We start from the raw sequence: 21738 nt of genomic DNA on the forward strand, positions 1-21738 counted from the left end.
CATTTCCATTAAATTTCCCTCGCATATGTCGGATGGCCACATCGTGGCGCTCTGATTCGCCGAATCGTGACAGGCCGCTATACGACGTCATTTGCAGCGTTTGCAGCGTTGTCTGCGCGTCCAGGTACATTGGAAACATAGTCAAGGAAGTGCCTAAGTGCCTTTATAACGGATAAAATCCGATTTATGCATATACCGGATATAAATCCGATATATGCGTAAAACGAACATTTTCCGGTATACGCATATAACGGATTTCGCTTATATCGGACAAAACCAGTGGGAACAATTGAATCCGATATATCCGAGATTTACTGTAGTAGTATGAGAAGTACTAACATCTTTCGATGTCTTTCACAATTTTTTGTCTCTTTTTCAGACTTTTATAGTATTGAATCACGGGAAGGCAATCTTTCGTTTCAACGCCACTCCTGCCTTGTACATGTTGAGCCCCTTCAACCCTTTGAGGAGGATTGCTATTAAAGTTTTAGTACACTCATATCCTTTTACAGTTTGCTATGGATAGTGCTTGACATGGATTCAAAAGGTTCAGCAAAGATGCCAGAATGAAAAGAGTAAATACTAGGGATGTCACCAGATCTCATGTCACAAAGTCACACAGATCTCAGCCTAGGACGATAAAATCACACAATAAATGAAAATGAACAAAATTATTTTGCCGGCTTTTGCCATGTGCATGTGTGTCTGTTATCCTCATCTCCCGCCTCAAAACAAGAAGGGAGAGATATCATTCTGTGCACTGGTTTCAGCACCTTGCTGCATTTGTTCCATAGAACAACAACATGAACAGAGTGAGTCATACAGTCTCTTTGTCTCGGTGGGTGCAGGCATGGCAGAGAAAGATGCATTTTTAGGCAGATATTACGGATTAAAACTGCACCAAACATGATCGCTTCTGTTGTGCAGTGACGTCATCACCTCTTTTTGCCTCTCGTGCCAAAAACCAAACAAAAAAAACATGAAATACGTATTTGGGATTGGGTGTACAGGTTGAAGAAAACATGTAAATACGTCTTTGTGTCTCTCGCCTCCCGCGGGGGGTGGAGGCGGGGCCGCTAACATACACACAGTCCAGCAGAGTGTAACGTAGTAGAAGTTAAATGAGTAGATTGCAATATATTGCCGTCATGTAAAAATCTCATCTTGTCTCGTTCTTGTAGACCCAATCTCGTGTATTGCATCATCTCCTGACACCCCTAATGTACACAGACGTACATGAAATGTGAATTGCTCGGCCATGTCAGCATTTTACACACTGTTGAAATGCTGAATTCCAGAAAACTTGACTCAGTGATTCTAGACCTCTGTAACGGAATCTTCCTGAAGGTTCAAATTCCTACTGGAGAAGTCACTTGTAAATACTGTATGTGTGAAGTAAATGAGTGACATTCTAAAATATTAGGGTTGTGAAAGCTAAACCGATACAAGGGAATATCTGGTTTGACAAGCAAGAGTTGCGTCGGTAGCAGCCGTGATAGACTGTAGTTCAGGCAGGAAGCCGTTCCAAAGCTTGGGGGGCAAAGTCAGATCTCATCCATTGCACTTCCAAAGTTGTGTGCTCAGATGAGCGCAGGGCCCAGCAGTGGTGAAGCCTGTGGAGGAAGGACTGATCTACTAGAGTATAGAGGGCTAAAGATAATAATCAAGCCTCATTGTTTTACACCCAACAGTGATGAGTGGATTGCAATGTAGGAGCCCTTCTTCATAAATTGAATATTTTCATAGTTTCAGCATCGAAAACCTGACCTTCTAAATACGTGTTTTAGCATTATTGGAACCCTCTAGACATGAAATAACACCCCTATAGTTTCTTTTATTCTTGTACTACCCAACGTAGTAGAAATTCATTCATTCATTTTCTACTGCGTATCCTCACAAGGGTCGTGGGGGTGCTGGAGCCTATCCCAGCTGTCTTCGGGCGAGAGGCGGGGTACACCCTGGACTGGTGGCCAGCCAATCACAGGGCACATATAGGCAAACAACCATTCACACTCACATTCATGGACAATTTGGAGTGGCCAATTAACCTAGCATGTTTGTGGAATGTGGGAGGAAACCGGAGTACCCGGAGAAAACCCACGCATGCACGTTGAGAACATGCAAACTCCACACAGAGATGGCCAATGGTGGAATTGAGCCCGGGTCTCCTAGCTGTGAGGTCTGCGCGCTGAAGACTTGACCGCCGTGCAGCCCAAAATGTGACATTGTGGAGGCAACATTATTATTTTTTTAATTTTCACCGCCTGCTCACGGTGAACATTGGCCAAGATTGTATTGCTTCGTCAAATTTAGACAGACTTTGTGTGGTGTGATGATGTCAGCAGCCACATGACCGCCATGCATCCGTAGTACATGCCTTAGCCATAAATAATAAGCTTCAAACGGAGAACACATATTCAGTGAACACTCACACAGGAGCTACTGTCAGGCACATCTCATGGCAGTCACTTCCTTCCCTCAAAGATTAGGTAGGACAGCTCCAGTATGGGGAGCTATTCTGCCAGAATATCATTCAAGAAAACCCGCTGAGATTGAGTCAGTGCCCTGTGAATACAATGACCCGGATAATTGAGAATATTCACATATTTTGAGTGAACGATTTCCTACTCCCAGTAGTCCTGAATGCAGCATTAGTGAAACACGTAGGACCCTTTTGAATGGATGCACCGGGTTGGTTGCTTTTGTTGGTGGTTCCTTTGAACATTTCTCTGAGTTATCTATTGCTCCTTGACTTACGTGTTTCTACTATGTTCAGCATGTTGATCATGTTCACCATACTAACCAACTGTGCTTTCATGACCCTGAGTAACCCTCCGGAATGGGCCAAGAATGTAGAGTAAGTCCCATTTCTCTCTCACTCCTTTTGAGATCTGTGTTAAGGTTAAAATTGTGTTTTCAAGTTACTTCACTACAAGTGTGAACGCAACTTTATTTTTTGTCCTTTTTCTTCTTTTTTGTTTTCCAGATACACATTCACAGGGATTTACACCTTTGAGTCCCTCATAAAGATACTGGCCAGAGGATTCTGTATGGGGAAGTTCACATTCCTGCGTGACCCTTGGAACTGGCTGGACTTTAGCGTCATCCTCATGGCGTAAGTAACACTTTTATCTCAAATCTCTGACTGTGAGAAAACATTGTGGAAAACACAATCAAAGATAGTTTTATGGCAAGTCAACATATTGGGCAACCATGACTTCCTTTGTTGTTGGAGAACAATCAGCAATTAAGAAGAAAGGGGGAGTGTTGCAGTGCTGGAACTAATCAATATGTCACAACTGACTCTTTTATTAGCAACATCAGGGGCGTCAGTAGGTTCTGAGGACAGGGGGGGCTTAGCCCCCTGGAGATGCACAGGATATGAATGAATGTAGTAGACATTCAAAAAAATCCCCAAAACAAATAACGAACAAGAACAGGGCTATAACTTTCCCACTTTTGGACAGATTTAGTAGAGATACTCAATTGTTTTAGGCCACCATTAAATGTACACAAGTACACACAATCTACACTGCAAAACCGCTGCTCAAGCTCTGCAACCATTCTGTCCAGTGGCTAGTGGTCAATTATATAATAATCATTATTGTATTATTAATTAGCCTATTATTATTACTATCATCATTATTATCCTTCCGATTATTACTACTGCTAGTAAGCTAGCATTAGCCTGCTTATTGGCTTGCTTATTAGCCTGCTTTTGCCCTATTATATGAAATTTGTCAGATATTTTTTTGTAAAAAAAAAAATCAATAAAAAATATAAAATTATTTAAAAATAGGCCTAATAACGCCACTGAGCAACATTGATATGAAATCAGGTGAGGTAATACAGGTAATATAGGTAATCCATAATTATATATAAATACAATGTATAATATTCTTATTATATTATATAAATACAATAAAAACATAAATACACATAATTATAGATAATACACAGGAAATGATGGTAAAGTGGTAAAATATGGCCAATCACATCCAATAGGTTTAACCCGAGGTTCGATTGGGGGGCAGGAGCAAGCATGAGCTTTTTTTTATATTTCAACTCTATGCTACTAAAATGACACTATAGAGTTTAATCTTGTGACTTTTGCTCGTTAGAATACATAATATTTTGACTTTTTTTTATAAAGTGTTTTTTTCTCATAATTTATCTTCTCTCAATTAGGATTTTCTTCCCAATTTGGACTTTACTGTCATCATAACCTATCCATCAATTTATTATACCGATTATCTTCACTAGGGTCACGGGTATGGTGGAGCCTATCCCAGTTGACTTTGGGCGTGGTACACCCTGTTCACAAATCACAGGGCACAAACAGTCATTCAGGCTCACATTCATATCTATGGACAATTTACAATTGCCAATTAACCTAGCATGTTTTTGGAATGTGGGAGGAAACCAGAGTACCTGGAGAAACTCATGTACACACGAATATGCAAACTCCACACAGAGATGGCCAAGTGGAGAATCAAACCCAGGTCTTCCTGACCTACATGCTCACCACTCGTCCTCTAATGCAACCTAATTTTAAAATATTAAAGCTTCATTTGTTTGTTTCTCATAATAGTACAACTTTTTTTCTTTAATATTTAAACATCGGGGCTGCAGCAGTTAGCATCTTGTGGTGGTTAGTTACGAGCGCTGAAAAATCTGGGTTTGAATTGTCTTTGAACATCTCTTTGCGGAGTTTGCATGTTCTCCCTGTGCGCTTGTGTTTTTTTAATGAGTACTCTGGCTTCGCTCCTCATTTCAGAAACACGCATGTTAGGTTCATTGGAGACTTTCCATTGTCCATAGGTATGAATGTGAGTGTCATTGGTTGTTTGTCTATATAGGCTCCGGCATAACCCCGCAATCCGAGTGAGGACAAGTGCCATAGAAATGGATGGATGGATTTCAACATTCTACTAGTAAAATTATGTTATTTTCCTCATAATATGACCACATCATCTTTGTGAAATGATGACTTTTTCTCACTAGATTATATCGTTTTTCTGTTAATATTTTGACTTTATTTTTTTACAATTTCTGCAGATTTTTTTCAAAGTACTGCAAAACAGAACGCATGTTTGCCTTTGCCAAAAGAAGGTCATGACAGTGTAACCAGATTGCCCGATTTTACTCCACAACATTTGCTCACACCAGGAGGCAATGGCAATCCAGGAAGACCCCTGGATGTTAAGATTGCGTATTTGTGTCCATGCTTATTTGATGCTGTATCATAAGTGTGTTCTTACTGTAATCCTTCAGGTATATAACAGAGTTTATAAACCTCGGCAATGTTTCCGCCTTGCGCACATTCAGAGTGTTGAGAGCTTTGAAAACTATCTCAGTGATACCAGGTAAGGCCGCCCAAGTTTGTCCCCTTGTGACCTTGTGTGTGACCTTGTGTGTGTGTGTGTGACTGTTTGTCGTCATCCTACCCCTCCCCTTTTCTTGAACCTTCTCGGTTGTTTGGTCATGGCATGGGTGTAGGTGTCCGTTTTGGTGTGTGAGTGAACGTGTGCACCACTGTGCAAACACTATGTAACTAACCAAAAGACTGAAGAAACTATGTACTGTACAAGCTGTAATGATAAGCTATACAGACAGTCTGATCATAATGTGTTTGTGAGCGAGGGGAAACAGGTACTGCCAAATCAATCTCTGGCGGTTCAGATTTATTTATTTCATGTACGGGAAACACTGAGAAGAAAGTGAAGACACAAGAACGTGACACAACACTCACAGTTCTTGGCATGTTCTTGGTTCTCGCAACGAGATGCGTGGATGAGGAGGAAGAGGCCCAACCTGGCATCTTCCTAGTGCTAATTGGAAATGGGCTGCAGGTTTTGTGTCTCATTGTGCTGCAGAGGAAACACAAAAAATGAACCCTTTTTGGGAAACAATACAAAGTAATTCATTAATTTATTTTCTACCGCTTATCCTCACAAGGGTCGCGGGGATGCTGGAGCCTATCCCAGCTGTCTTCGGGTGAGAGGCGGGGTATAATCACAGGGCACATATAGACAAACAACCATTCACACTCACATTCATACCTAACATGTTTTTGGAATGTGGGAGGAAACCGGAGTACCCGGAGAAAACCCACGCATGCACGGGGTGAACATGCAAACTCCACACAGAGATGGCCGAGGGTGGAATTGAACCCTGGTCTCCTAGCTGTGAGGTCTACGCGCTAACCACATGACCGCTGTGCAGCCCTTACAAAGTAATTTGGAACTGAAAAGTATTTTTCTTCATATATATATATTTTTTATCAAGTTATAATGCAGACTGCATAGCGGTCGAGTGGTTAGCGCGCAGTCCTCAGAGCTAGGAGTTCAACTCCGGGGACTCTGTTTTCGTCCCACATTCCAAAAACATGCTAGGTTAATTGACGACTCCAAATTGTCCATAGGTATGAATGTGAGTGTGAATGGTTGTTTGTCTATATGTGCCCTGTGATTGGCTGGCCACCAGTCCAGGGTGTACCCCGCCTCTCGCCCGAAGAGCGCTGGGATAGGCTCCAGCACCCCTGCGACCCTCGTGAGGATAAGCGGTAGAAAATGAATGAATGAATGAATGAATGAAGTTATAATGCGTTTAACAACACAACTTTAAAGAGGACCATCAAGACTACCATTTTATCCATGATATTGTTCGGACTAGCCTTCTTACTCTGCAAAGTCCTCCCGGATCTTTTATTCTCACAGCTGTGAAATGAGTCTAGGAGTCTCAAGGACATAATTCATGCAGGACTAGACACAACTATCTTTTTTACTGCTGAGTAATCGTAACCTCCGTCATTCTCCCATTCAGGTTTGAAGACCATTGTGGGTGCATTGATCCAGTCAGTTAAAAAGCTGTCGGATGTGATGATCCTGACAGTGTTCTGCCTCAGCGTCTTTGCTCTCATCGGCCTCCAGCTCTTCATGGGTAACCTGAGGCAGAAATGCGTGCGTTTGCCGACTGCCAGCAACGCCACCAACAGCAGCGACGCTGTTGGCGATGACATGCTACTTTTCAACGGCAACCTGTCAGCGGAAGTCAACAACACATTCCTGAACAGCACAGGAAGCGACTTTAACTGGACCGATTACATCAGTAATGACCGTAAGACAACTTATGTTATGTGTTGATTTTGAGACGGGTGGTAGTTATGTGTGTGTGTGTGTGTGTGTGTGTGTCCTTCACAATGCAACAGCGACAGCCCTTGGAGGCTTTACACATTACGTTCTTACACAATACACTCCAACGTTTGCCCTTGGTTTACAGATTTGGGAGGGGGCGCATGTGGCACACATGCAGCATGCCCACACATACAGTATATTAGCCCACTGCAATGTGATCGCTCCTCCACTGTTACATTTGGGGTGCACAACCACAGCATGGCCGACTGTATTGTTCACTGTTTTTATGTGGACAAAAGCACTACAGTGGAGGAAATGTGCGGAAGCTGGACCTGAAGGGCAATACGTTCTGTCATGTTAGGGTCCACAAAAGTGTTGCATAAAACCAGAGAAAATTTGCTAGATTTGTCGTTAGTAGGTTTTTTGAATCAAAGCAAATCCCAGGCAAAAAAATCTGTTTACCTGTTTATTTATTTGTGAAATCAATTACATTGAAATTAAATTGGAATGATGTGATTATAGTCGGGGTGGGGTGGGTTTATATTGGCTATATCTGATTATTGCAGGTGCAAATTACGCGCCTGCACTCCAGACATTCCTCCAGAGTGGTACAAAGTGGTTCTTAAACTTTTTAATTAATCTCCTTTCCTGTCTTTTAGGTAATTACTATTATCTCCCTGGACGCAGGGATGCCCTGCTCTGTGGAAATGGCAGCGGGGCTGGGTAAGTCTTGAGAAATGATTTTCTATAGTCTTAACGCTCATGGTTCATTTAATTGCTTAACAGTCCCAACAGGGACGTCGGTAATGAACATTAATAGCCTAGGGGTGTAACGGTACTCATATATGTAATCAGTATGGAAGAGTGTGGGAACACACAGCAGGACCCGCAGCTCGCTCAGATGAGTGATATGTTCGTGTCCAATATGGTCAGAAAAACCTGGTAGGTGTGTTTCTGGTTCCTTGAGTATTTGCTCAGTTCATAGCTGCAAATAAAGCTCCTTAATCAAGCCCAAGTGTGCCTCTGGGAAGTTTCATATATTGTATTTATTGTATTTGTATTATATTATATTGGGGCTGCATGGCGGTCGAGTGGTTAGCGCGCAGACATCACAGCTAGGAGACCGGAGTTCAATTCCACCCTTCGGCCATCTCTGTGTGGAGTTTGCATGTTCTCCCCATGCATGCGTGGGTTTTCTCCGGGTACTCCGGTTTCCTCCCACATTCCAAAAACATGCTAGGTTAATTGGCCACTCCAAATTGTCCATGAATGTGAGTGTGAATGGTTGTTTGTCTATATGTGCCCTGTGGTTGGCTGGCCACCAGTTAAGGGTGTACCTCGCATCTTGCCCGAAGACAGCTGAGATAGGCTCCAGCACCCCCGTGACCCTCGTGAGGATAAGCGGCAGAAAATGAATGAATGAATGAATGTATCAAAGTGGCCACCCCATCTAATATTTCTTCACATTATTGTTTTTTTTATTATTTGTTTGAGAATTTTTTTAATGGCAAATTTAGCAGTTTGCAGTTAAAAATTCTTTAAGTTGTTTACACAAAAGCTAATTGCATTTCCTTTCCTTTACTGTACCCAAAATTAACTCAACCGTAATCTCAAAACGAAACCGTTTTGTGTTCCGTTACACCCCGAAATACCACATGTAACCGGAGTACTGGGAGAAAACCTACCCATGCACGGGGAGAACATGCAAACTCCACACAGAGATGCCCCAGCTGAGATTCGAACCCTGGTCTCCACGATTGTGTGACTATGTGGCCAACATGCCAACCACTCGGTCACTGTGTGGCCTTCCAATAACACAATATTTATTAAAAAATATGTATTTTTTCTGTAATATTTCAACTTTATGCTCATAAAATGACGTTATTGTTCTTTGTACTATTAGATCACTCTGAAAAAATCCCAATCTTTTTTCATTAGATTACAACTTTATTCTGTAGATTTTTACATTTGTGCTTATTTATTTATTACTGGTAATTTGTATGTTTAGAATGTGCCACAGACCAACAGGAAAACAGTCGTGTTCCGGAAGTGGCACCCGGGCTGCGCTTTGGACACCCCAGATATGAGTTATAGGCTTACTGGCCAAACCTGAGGTTATAGACTTAGGACTGTAGACTGAAACCTAAATGAGCTCTCATTGTGTGACAGTGTTTGTCCAGAAGGCTTCGTTTGTATCAAAGCGGGTCCTAATCCTGACTACGGATACACAAGCTTTGACACCTTCAGCTGGGCTTTCCTGTCTCTATTCCGACTCATGACCCAGGACTACTGGGAAAATCTCTACCAGCAGGTTTGCACAACCTTGAATCCATCCTGAAATAGATATGTTCTTTATTTGTCCACTTGATCAACTATTGTGTGCGTTATGTTATTGGATCCATCAGACCTTGCGTGCAGCAGGGAAGCCCTACATGGTCTTCTTTGTACTGGTGATCTTCCTGGGCTCCTTCTACCTTGTCAATCTGATCTTGGCTGTTGTGGCCATGGCCTACGACGAGCAGAACCAAGCCACCATAGAGGAGGCTCAGCAGAAAGAGGAGGAGTTCCAGGCCATGCTGGAGCAGCTAAAAAGGCAGCAAGAGGAAGCGCAGGTAAAATCAATATATATATAAAATGATATATAATGTATATTTATATGTACATATAAATGTGTACATACATAGGCCACCTCCTACCTGTCACGGGAGTGAGAGGTGAGATGCTTTTTTATCATTTTTTCAACAGCTGCTGCGGTGTAGCAATTCTTCACTTGATCAAACTTATTTAAGATTTGTCTGATCAAAACAGGGTTGTTGCATAGTATTTCAAAACACGACATACAATGCCTTGGTTAACGTCTGTTCCAGATGGTCCGACTCAAACCAAATTAGCATATTAGCATTCACACTTATTCTTGTTTAGTGATGTTTTCCTAGCTTGTTTCGGGATGTAATGAGTTCAGGTCAAGCATAAAGCTGTCTTGGACACACTTAAAGTGTTGCTGACACTCATATCAATGGGACTTCTTATGGGTTAAAATTGAAATGGGTTATAATTGAAATATTTATCACATGATCTTACCCAAGTAAATATGATGATAAGTAAAATTTAGATGGCGTCCGAGTTCTCACTGCCGCCATGACTGTTCTCAGCTCCCAGGCGTTCGCTTCCTCTCTAGTTTGTCATCCTCTCTGACGAGCTTCAGGTTACCATGACAACATTTCCCCCCCCCATCCCGATTGGCTAACAGGTTGCCGCGGCAGCAAGCATGGAGAGCGGGGAGTACAGCGGGAGGGTGGGCCCTGGGGGCTCCACCTCTGAGTCGTCCTCTGTGACATCCAAGCTCAGCTCGAAAAGTGCAAAAGAGCGACGCAACAGGCGAAAGAAAAGGAAGCAAAGGGAGGAAGAGGAGGAGGTGAGGGGGGCCTGCGACAAGTTCCGCAAGTCTCTTTCTGAGGACAGCATCAAGAGATCCTTCCGCTTCTCTATTGATGCCAACCGACTTTCCTATGAGAAGAGATGCTCGTCACCCAATCAGGTCAATTTTCCTCATGAATTCAAGTTTTGCTTTACTAAAGTGAATGAAAAAACATGCATAGAACTACAAGCGACCTACAAATAAATAGACAGAGCCTGCCATGCTTTGAAAAGGGGGAGGTTATGAATACATGAACCGGTACACCCTAAATAGGAGTATTTGATTTAGGAGTATGTGATATTTAAGCAAGGTTAATGGAGAAAATTTGATTGTATATGCAGTAAAAAACTTACTTAAATAGGGGTCCAATGTCCAGTCATCCCGCGTCTATCGTGGTTAATTTGTGCCAGACCCGATTGCAATAAGTGAATTTACACAAACTAGGATTCAGTGTTAATATACTGAATATTTTTGTAGTTAGAGCATAGAAAACCTGTTTATGATTTTCTATAAAGGGGATGTAGCATTGTTAGAGCCATGTAGACATAAAATAACACCCAATAGTCACTTTTACACTCTTATTATTTTTTGTTTACATCACATTGCACAGGCCACAAGAGGACTGCAGGGGCATTGTAGACGGCCACCTCTAGCATAGCATGCTAGCGAGCTAACCTCTCAGATTTTACTTATATTGTAAACTTAAATGTTTCAAACACAGTGGGGAAGAAAGACAAGGCAATTTTAAAATGACCACTTCCGCACTGAATGAGAGGATACAATTTTTTTTTATTTGATCTCAGCCATAGCATGTCGGCTCGGCTATACTTTCTCAGTAGCCAGTCTCCATGCTGTGTGAAAGGAAATGTAATCTAACGTCATGTCTCATAATCTCTGCTGCCCAGTGACCAGAATTACACAGATAACTTGTCTTGCAATTTTTTTTGACGAATAACAGACAGCCACAAAATAGCGACCTTTTATTAATTGATACATTTAAAAAAAAACATGATATTCAATGGGAGCGATAGGCAAAGCTTGATAGGGCGAGGGATGACTGTATGCACCATTGCAATCATTTCACAAATATTATCTTCTTTTACAGTCTCTGCTCAGTATACGTGGCTCGTTCTTCTCACCGCGGAGGAACAGCCAAGCCAGCCTATTCAGCTTCCGTGGTCGAGCACGAGACATGGGGTCCGAAAACAATTTTGCGGATGACGAGCACAGCACCTTTGAAGAGAGCGACAGCCGGCGGGGGTCCCTGTTCTTGCCACGACGCATCGAGCGCCGTTGTAGTGCCGTCAGCCAGACGAGCCTCATGGTGCCTCGGGTCATGCTTCCTGCCAACGGCAAGATGCACTGTGCGGTGGACTGCAACGGCGTGGTGTCGCTGGTTGGCGTAACATCTGTAACTACCTCCCCTGTAGGTCTCCTTACAAGTTGTTCATTTTCTAATAACTTTCTCAGTATGTACTAATGGATGGAATTCAGGGGATTTTCTTCATTCTTGAATCAGACATGTTTGGATTCAACCGCAATCACCTCAAAAAACAAACAACTGACATTGTCAGCTGTTGACAGCTGAGTCCTGACGGTTTTTGTGTAACAATTTGCAGGTTGAAGCAAGTCAGTGTTTTGCAAGTCTCAAGTAAAGACATGCAAGTCCGAAGTTAAGCCCGAATTTAGGCTTGAAATGTTGGACTCCTTACAGTCATAGACACTGTTTATCCATTCATTTTCTACCCGTTATCCTCACAAGGGTCGCAGGGGGTGCTGGAGTTTATCCCAACTGTCTTTGGGCGAGAGGCGGGGTAGACCCTGGACTGGTGGCCAGCCAATCACAGGGCACATATAGACAAACAACCATTCACACTCACATTCATACCAATGGACAATTTCGAGTTGCCAATTAACCTAGCATGTTTTTGGAATGTGGGATAAAACCCATGCATGCACGGGGAGAACATGCAAACTCCACACAGAGTTGGCCGAGGGTGGGATTGAACTTCTCTTCTTCTCTTCTGGGCACTAGCCCTGCCACTGTTTAGTGTTTACCAAATAAAATGAATGCATATTTAATTTTGTTTTTTAAATCAAATAAGACCACTGAGTGGTTAGCATGTAGGCCAGACTGTGAGGCGATCAGGAAGAGCTGAGTTTGATTCTCTGCTCTGTGTGGAGTTTGCATGTTCTCCCCGTGTGTGGGTTTTCCTCCCACATTCCAAAAACATGCTAGGTTAATTGGCAATCCAAATTGTCCATAGGTATGAATGTGAGTGGGAATGGTTGTTTGTGTATATGTTGCCTCCCAGTGAGGATAAGCGGCATAGAAAACGGATGGATGGATGGAAGACCATTGTGACAAGACTTGGTCACAGAAAATGAGTGCTGGCATAGCATTCCATTCTCCAATCTCGTTGTACATCTTGTATAATGACAATAAAGGCCATTCCATTCCATTCAGGATTTACGTAATCCACACATTCGTTATTTGTTCTTAAACCCAATATGTTGTCTGGCTGGAAATGACATAATAATGATCACTCATGGAAAATCTCGAGAATTTTCAAGTCACTAGACTAAAGTCAGAGCCAAGTCCCGAGTCCTTGATGTCGTAGTCAAAGTCGAATTGCAGGTCTTTGATGATGTTTTCAAGTAGTCTCCAAAGTAATCAAAATCCTTGACTTGACTTGAGACCCATTTCTGACAATTTGGCAATTGAGTTCAATTGAAGACTAGGCTGAGAAGGATAAGAGAATCGTTATGGAAGCAGTAACGATAATGGTATTGGATTATTGAATTCTTCTCATTACTAATGACTCACATGACCAACTGGCAACACTGCTGCCATTGTCATTATGAAATACTTGTTTTCCCCTCTGTGTATTGGTTTTGTGAAGACTTGTCCATGCCTTTGGTGCATGTAGCATTCACATTTAACCTCAAATGAACCAAAGCATACCTAAGTATAGTTGCCAATAGACCTCAAACGGCCTCACACCAAACTTGGTCAAATTACGAAGAGGCATGACTGTATTTGATTTCATGCTGGCTTTTTTACCCTTTTTGCGGATATTAAAATTGTTCTACACTGAAAATGTGAATTTTATCACTTGACTGGTTTCAAAATATCAGCATGTGTTTGTTTTCCATAGGATACAACTTCAGACACTGAGGTGAAGAAACGGCACTCAGTTGATTATTTAGATGAACCAGGAGGCAGGCAAAGGGCAATGAGTGTGGCCAGCATCCTCACCAACACCATGGAAGGTCATAATCTTCATAATACGTTCTAATCATCAATCCATATTTGTAATACAGTACCTTTAACCTACTGATGTTAAGTAAATGCTGAAATAACAATGTAAAGTTGTGTATAAATGGGTACAAAATAAATGAAGGATGACCAGCTATCTTGATGACAGCTATCTTCATGAGGGATTTCTCTGTGTTTTTAATTCTCCTTTCTCGTTTCATGTGCCCGTTCCAGAGCTTGAAGAGTCGAGACAGAAATGCCCTTCTTGCTGGTATAGATTTGCCAACACTTGTTTGATCTGGAATTGTTGCCCTGCCTGGCTGAAAATCAAGAACATTGTCAGCATGGTGGTCATGGATCCATTTGTGGATCTGACTATCACGATCTGCATCGTCCTCAACACCCTTTTCATGGCCATGGAACATTACCCCATGACGAAAGAATTTGACTATGTCCTTTCCGTGGGAAACCTGGTACCTTTCCATTTCAACAAACATGCTATGGTGATGTCAATCCAATCATAAAAGGTGTATTTGTCCCCTTCTTTTTTTTAAAAATAGGTGTTCACTGGAATTTTCACGGCAGAGATGTGCCTCAAGGTCATCGCCCTTGATCCGTACTTTTACTTCCAGGAGGGCTGGAACATTTTTGATGGCATTATTGTGAGCTTGAGTCTGATGGAGCTGGGCTTGGCCAACGTAGAGGGCCTGTCTGTGCTCAGATCCTTCCGACTGGTAAGAAATAATGTTTTACGAGGAAAAGCACAGTGGAACCCGTTTATGTCATCAACCCTCAAACTGGTTGAAATGGAACGAAAACAAACCATTGCTTGCTTGACGTGGTTTTCCTTTGTAGTCAATTCCATTTTTTCAGATGATGTGGTTTCCATACAATGTCTCAGTGATCATCAATATTACTCCTACCAAACTGGTCCCTTTGCCCTCGACTGTATCATTCCGTTGGCTCGAGTGCACAAAGAAAGTTGCAAATGGCAGCAATTTCATTTTCTCTGCGCTCATCAATAAGAACCTTCAGTCATTTTTTATTTATTTTTTTTGTTAATTCAGTCATTCATTCATTTTCTCCCGCTTATCCTCACAAGGGTCACGGGGGTGCTGGAGCCTATCCCAGCTGTCTTCGGGCGAGAGGCGGGGTACACCCTGGACTGGTGGCCAGCCAATCACAGGGCACATATAGACAAACAACCATTCACACTTAGCTATTGTGAGCTAATTTAAACCTGCAGGAAAAGCCTGCTCTTCTGGTGATCTGTGATTGTGTCTCACCAAACATTATAGTAACATTACTGACCCCTAGTGACTCGTGTAGAATACTACGTCAACATCTTTGAATGTGTATGTAGCTAATACATAGCATTAGCATCAGTATGCATATATTTTGACTAATAATTGGCCAAATTTAACCACAAAACAGCATGATTTATTACTGAAAATATTTTTGACAAATCGTTATAGAGTGAAGGTGAGGAATTTGAACCACAAAGTAGTGATGGATGACTATTTTGTTAGTGGTAGAATCGAGGTTGATACTGCCATGTTTTCATTGTGAAGCTTACTTTGCACATTGCACAGGAAGTCAGTGTGTGTCTATATGTTTTAGTGTTGTGTAGCATGACGGTAGTTATGTTGTTGTTGTGGTGTCACGCTGCTTCGTGATCATTTTGAAGTTAACGTATTGATGTCAACTTAAGCAAGCATTTTTAGTCATAATAAGAACAAGGTGGACCGGGACTTGATGAGATGATTGACATGAACGGGTTCCACCAACCATACTCTTCACCATCCACATCGAAAGTATAACGTTTTGTTTTTGTATTCTTGTGTTTACAACAGCTGAGGGTGTTCAAACTGGCAAAGTCATGGCCAACACTGAACATGCTGATCAAGATCATTGGTAACTCAGTCGGGGCTCTGGGGAACTTGACCCTGGTGCTCGCCATTATCGTTTTCATCTTTGCCGTGGTGGGAATGCAGCTTTTTGGAAAGAACTACAAGGAGTGTGTCTGTAAGATCAATGATGAATGTCAGCTACCCCGCTGGCACATGCACGATTTCTTCCATTCTTTCCTCATCGTTTTCCGGGTGCTTTGTGGAGAGTGGATTGAGACGATGTGGGACTGTATGGAAGTAGCGGGACCCACAATGTGTCTGATTGTCTTCATGATGGTCATGGTCATCGGAAACTTGGTGGTAGGGGCCTCTCTCTTTATTTTAACTTGGAAATACATACCATATTATTATACTGTAAGTGAAGCTCACACATGTTAAAATACAGTATTTTATATACACCTCGAGTAATGCATGTTTATACAGCATTCAACATCAACATGTCTGGAAAGAAGTAGGAAGAAGCAGAGCTTATTTAATCCCACCCTTCCTATCATTGCTGTGTTTTTTTTTGTTTGTTTGTTTTTTTTTCCTTCTTTATTTCAAACATCATCCAAAGCACAACAAACCAAACATAAATCAACGCAAATAAAAATACCTATGTGCATATAAACATACACATATTCGAAAGGGAATGGGAAGAAGGAAGAAGTCAAGACTTATCTAGGGCCACCCCCCTAACCACCCAGATTCCAACTTCATCCCAACAAAACATATATTATTCCTTGTCTACAAGAATGAAAACCCCACATCCAACCACCCTCACTCAGCTTGAGGCACCCAACCACGTGCCAAGAGCAACCAGTTCATTACTAGTCATTGTGTCGTACATAGTCCAGGACAAAAGAAAAAAAGAATGAAACCACTCCAACTATACAGTCACCACACCAGTCATCACAAACTAACATGGATATAAAAAAACATGTTATGGTATTGTTTCAGTGAGATTAAAACATAAATGTGAAAAAAGTAAAATATTCTTTAAAATACCTCAAATTAAATATTCACATTTGAGTCTACTACTACCCTATTGTCACTGCTATCCCAACTACAGTGTTTTCCACTTCCTTTATTCTTTTTTTTGTTTATTTATTAATTTATTTAATTGTATTCATCATCCTTCCTCTTTCCCCTCCCTATATAGTGTCATGCATTAAAAAGCCAGGGTGTAGAGTGGGCCTGTTGAGAGTGGACTGCAGCCCCAGTCAGCAAGCCCTCACCCGGCTACTTAACTTGAGTTAATCAGTGGTGTGTTGTCCTATGCTGTGTGTTGCAATAAAAAGACGGGACTGAGTCTGTTAGGATGGATAGACCCCACCCTTCCAGACCCATGTTTTGCCTCCCCTAGTTCTCTTATTTAGTGTAAGTGGGAATAGCAGTGACAGTGGTTAAAGCAGCAATTAACTTGTCAACAAAACTAAATCCAATCACTAACCAAGTCTACCTAAAGGAAAAAAAACATTGTAATTGCTTGACTAGTAAAAGTATAGGTCTCACTGCCACAATTCCACAATTCTGTTTCAGTCCATTTCCTTGATGCCAACACATGACCAGGCTCTGTTTTATATATTTACATCCTGTTAAACATATAACAACATTATTATTACCCTTCACTATACGTTCCACTATACTTTCCAAATATTTTTAATTTATACTTATATTAAAATAGTTTTATATTTAGACATTGTTTCAGTTCTGCCTCCAAATCATTGCACACTCGTACCCCATTAATTGTAGGGCTAAAACTTTTTAATGTTGTTCTGTGTTTTAGTTTCTTGAAATTTAGCTCCTCAATTGTTTCAATTGTCACACTTGCGTACTTACTCACTTTGGGTCTTTTGAGTGCGTAAGTGTGTTCACACTGAGAAGTACGCAAATGTTGCACTTAAAACAGCCAAAATGATGAATTCACTACCACCCTCAGTGGTCACCATCACTGACGTCACTTAACTTACGAAACAATAGCGGGGAGGGAACAACCTGTAGTGATGCAAAGTAGTGAAGAGAAGTAAAGGTAAAAGGTTAATGTTGTGATGGTAATGTGAGGGCACACTTTGGGCCCAATTTGCCCATTTTCACTTAGGTTGCCAGTTGTCTGTACATAAATGACTGTGGGTTGAGTTGGTGTGAGGATATAGTACATTTACACTGTTATTAAAGCTGTAAACTGTCAATATTTTCTGAGCTGTACCTGTAAACCCTTGAGTTGATCATACACCGCAGTTACTTATTCAATATTAAGTACTTAACTTAACTTAATATTACTCATTTAATATTAAGTTACTTATTCAGTATCCTATGTAGATAAATCCTGAGAGGTCCTGTTTAATTTCCACCTCCTCCCTACTTGCTGCCTAATGCATCGTTGTTCTTTTAGGTTCTTAACCTGTTCTTAGCTCTGCTTCTGAGCTCATTCAGCGCTGATAACTTGGCTGCAACCGACGAAGACAGCGAGATGAACAACTTGCAAGTGGCCGTGGGCCGGATCCAGCGCGGCATCGCCTTTGTCAAATCTGCTGTGCGGCAGTTTCTCCAGAGCTTGTGTTTTGGCGGGGGCGGCAAGGGCTCCAACATCCCTAATGAGAGCAAACCCCTGGAAGAACTACATAGCAACGGAAAGGGCAACTGCATCACCAATCACACAGCAGTGGAAATTACCAAAGACACTGGTGGGATGTACAAGACCACTGAGGGCAACGGGCGACCAGGAGGAGGCCTGGTTGTTGGAGTCACGGTCGATGGGGACAGCCCAGAGCAGTACCCCATAGACCAGTGTGACTACATGTCCTTTATTCACAACCCCAGCCTGACAGTCACAGTGCCCATTGCGGTGGGCGAGTCAGACTTTGAGAACCTTAACACGGAGGATATAAGCAGCGATTCATCCGATGTGGAGGGCAGCAAAGAGGTAAGGAGAACTGACCGTCTTTCTCTATATGCTTTGTGTTTCTGTGTGATTCATTAATTGAACCATGTCTTCCAAGAATTCCACCATACAGGTTGGTTTCAGTTCAAGCTTTCCCCAAAAATAAAGAAAGGTGCCAAAATAACTGATCCGTGTTGTACCCCCTTTGGCCCCTTTCCAGTGGGGTATGTATTAGGGGTGTAAGGGTACTCCATAATCACGGTTTGGTATTAAGGTCACTTTGGGTAGAGTATGTAAAATGGCTTAGATTTTGTGAAAACAGATAGAATGTATGTTTTTTTATTCATTCATTCATTTTCTACCGCTTATCCTCACAAGGGTCTGGAGCCTATCCCAGCTGTCTTCGGGCGAGGGGCGGGGTACACCCTGGACTGATGACCAGCCAATCACAGGGCACATATAGACAAACAACCATTCACACTCACATTCATACCTATGGACAATTTGGAGTCGCCAATTAACCTAGCATGTTTTTGGCATGTGGGAGGAAACCGGAGTAACCGGACACCTCCCCAGGGCGGCGTCCCGGAGCCACCTTATCTGTATTATGCCTACTCTACTGGCCAATACAAATGCAAAGGCTATATGGGTGTTATTTTATGTTAAGTATAATGTTTAAAAACATATTTAGATGATAAGACAGGTTTTCAATGCCAAAACTATGAAAATATTCAATTTCTAAATCCTACTTCTTGAAATTCACTTGTCACGGGTCTGGAACCAATTAACAGCGATGAATGGAGGATTACTGTACCTCAAATTCAAACCGCACTTGAATGTCTTTTCATTCAGTATAAGATATTTGAGAAATTTGAGTTGAAACATTTCCGCATACCTCGCCTCTCGCCCGAAGATAGCTGGGATGGGCTCCAGCATACCCCCCGTGACCCGAGTGAGGATAAGCGGTATAGAAAATGGATGGATGGATCATGAGAGGTGATGGTGGGTTCCGCAGACAAACAAGTGGAGAACCACTGCTTTGACGTTTGTCGACATAAACGGGTTCCACTGTACCAGACAGTTCCACTCAACAGACCAACAAGAACACATCATTGCTAAGCACCGCAGATTACATTGATTGAGAATGCCTGAAGGCTGATCCAGGCTGTCTCCTTATGCTGTTTAGCAGCAACAGGCATGAAGAAACCTAATAGAAACTCCAAGTGAAATCAGATAGCGATTGCCTCATGTTACGTATCTCTAGGGATGTACCGTAAATCTCTTTGTGATAGAACAGAAGTGGGTAAACTGTGGCCCGCGGGCCACAACAGCGTCTTACTCCGGCAAATTTTTATGCCAGAATGGTGCAGGGGCGTACCAAATATCCCCCATTAAAGTGATGGACCGTAATTGTTTCTCAGGTCTTGCTTTTACTCAGTATCAGTTACGAGCAGCTACAAATGGCTACAAATCTAATGGGAACATACGTATGTGTATTCTGGTATTTGAGTGTTTTTGGTGCAACAATGAACCAAACCATGACCTTAAGACCAAGGTACATAAGGAACCGTGATGGGGTATTTTTACACCACTAAAGTTAACCATTATTTCATACAGATGTCACAGTGATTCGCTGAATTATGCAAAAAAAGTTTAGTTGTAGTTGATGTGATTTGTTTACCATTTCAACTGTCCTATGCAAGAAAAGTCCTAACTACATTGTGAGCGCCGGAATGATTCTGGATTTTGGTGCGCACTTAATTTTGTTTAACTCCCCCCGTTTGTTATTGCAGCCATGTCACAGACGCTCTCAAGGTTTTCTGTGAGAGGAGAATTGTAAGAGCACTTTATTGTATCATAGCACTAACCATGAGGACTGCCGATGTCATTTACAAACAGACATGTTTTTTTTTTTTTAATGGATTGCCCATTTTGTCTTCTTTGCCTGGTCTTGCCCCACACCCCCAACCCACTTTGCTTTATTCCTGCCCTGTTCCTCATACAGCAGCACACCTAATGCTGTATTTTTTTTTACTTTCTCTTTACCGTTCCCCTTTTCATAATTGATCCCCACACATCAAGATGCATTGCAGTTCCAAGTCATATGAATGAGCAAAGCCACTGTTTTTGACCATTAATATGGGATCTCATCTTACATAAGCTTGACACAGGCAATATGGCATATATTATACCCAAAAAGTAAATGACAATTATTTAATAAATATGAGATCACATCCTTAATTGTAAAAATAAAATATAAACACATATCTATGGTATAAATAAAACAGAAACATGTATTTATTATGTATATTAAAACAAATTTTGTAAATATTTTTAAAACTATATCATTGTATAATTTTAGGGACACTGTATAACTGTCAAGAATTGGCTGGTCTGGAATGTTTATTACAAATAAAGGAGTCCACAGTAGGGAAAAGTACCAACAAAGCAAAAATGGTAAAATGCAACAAAAAAGGCGATACTAAGCCGTGACAAAAATACAAAAAAGGAAAACACCGTAGCAAAAGCCTGAAAAATCAGGCACAAAGCACAGGAAAAAAAACTCTTGAATGCCAACAGAATGAGGAGCAGGAAATAACGAGTAGCAGGTACAACAGAAAACACTGCAGAATAAGTATCGCGGGCGAGTACTTACGAGATCAAGACTAAAGGCCAGAAAGCAGGGATACAAACAAGTCATACACATAGCCGAGGAGAGCGAAGGGCGTGTAGCATGAAGACTTGAGGGACTTGAGGGTAGCTTGAGGGGCAATCTGGCGAAGAGCAAAGCAAGTCTGTCTGCCACACTAAAATGGCCATGAGGTAAATTGGAAGCAGGTATTCACAGGAAGCCCACCTTCTGCCGGTCAGAAGTGCACTGCAAGAACAAGGCAGAAGGCGTCAACACAGATCATGACAATAACTGAGGGTGATAGAACAATCATTCATGTTCTATCACTTAAAATGTAAAATTGCCCACATTAAAAAAACAATGGTTCATATTGCCTTGCATCAATAATCTTATGCATGCATGCATGCAATATTAAGTTGTTTTTTCTGCATACATACATGCAAGGTTGAGTCAATCATCACAGAATGTAGTATTGCATACCACCTTGATATGGTTGCTGCAGATACAGTTTAATCCTGCT

The 21738-nt window shown here is 41.7% G+C and overlaps 1 protein-coding gene across 1 annotated transcript in view; it reads left to right on the forward strand.

The window, feature by feature from the left end:
* Positions 1-21738, forward strand: part of LOC131104885 (sodium channel protein type 2 subunit alpha-like) — a 45760-nt gene that overhangs the window by 9785 nt on the left and 14237 nt on the right. The window contains exons 3-17 of the mRNA XM_078796600.1: positions 380-497; positions 2767-2857; positions 2987-3115; positions 5275-5366; positions 6826-7119; positions 7796-7859; positions 9306-9447; positions 9542-9748; positions 10387-10674; positions 11660-11980; positions 13713-13827; positions 14048-14286; positions 14374-14547; positions 15667-16023; positions 18098-18628. Coding sequence (XP_078652726.1) covers positions 380-497; positions 2767-2857; positions 2987-3115; positions 5275-5366; positions 6826-7119; positions 7796-7859; positions 9306-9447; positions 9542-9748; positions 10387-10674; positions 11660-11980; positions 13713-13827; positions 14048-14286; positions 14374-14547; positions 15667-16023; positions 18098-18628 — 3162 coding nt within the window. The remainder of the gene's footprint in view (positions 1-379; positions 498-2766; positions 2858-2986; positions 3116-5274; positions 5367-6825; positions 7120-7795; positions 7860-9305; positions 9448-9541; positions 9749-10386; positions 10675-11659; positions 11981-13712; positions 13828-14047; positions 14287-14373; positions 14548-15666; positions 16024-18097; positions 18629-21738) is intronic.

This window comes from Doryrhamphus excisus, linkage group LG15 (genome assembly GCF_037039965.1).
Source record: "Doryrhamphus excisus strain RoL-2023G ecotype Guam linkage group LG15, RoL_Dexc_Guam_v1.1, whole genome shotgun sequence".
Classification (NCBI taxonomy): Eukaryota; Metazoa; Chordata; class Actinopteri; order Syngnathiformes; family Syngnathidae; genus Doryrhamphus; species Doryrhamphus excisus.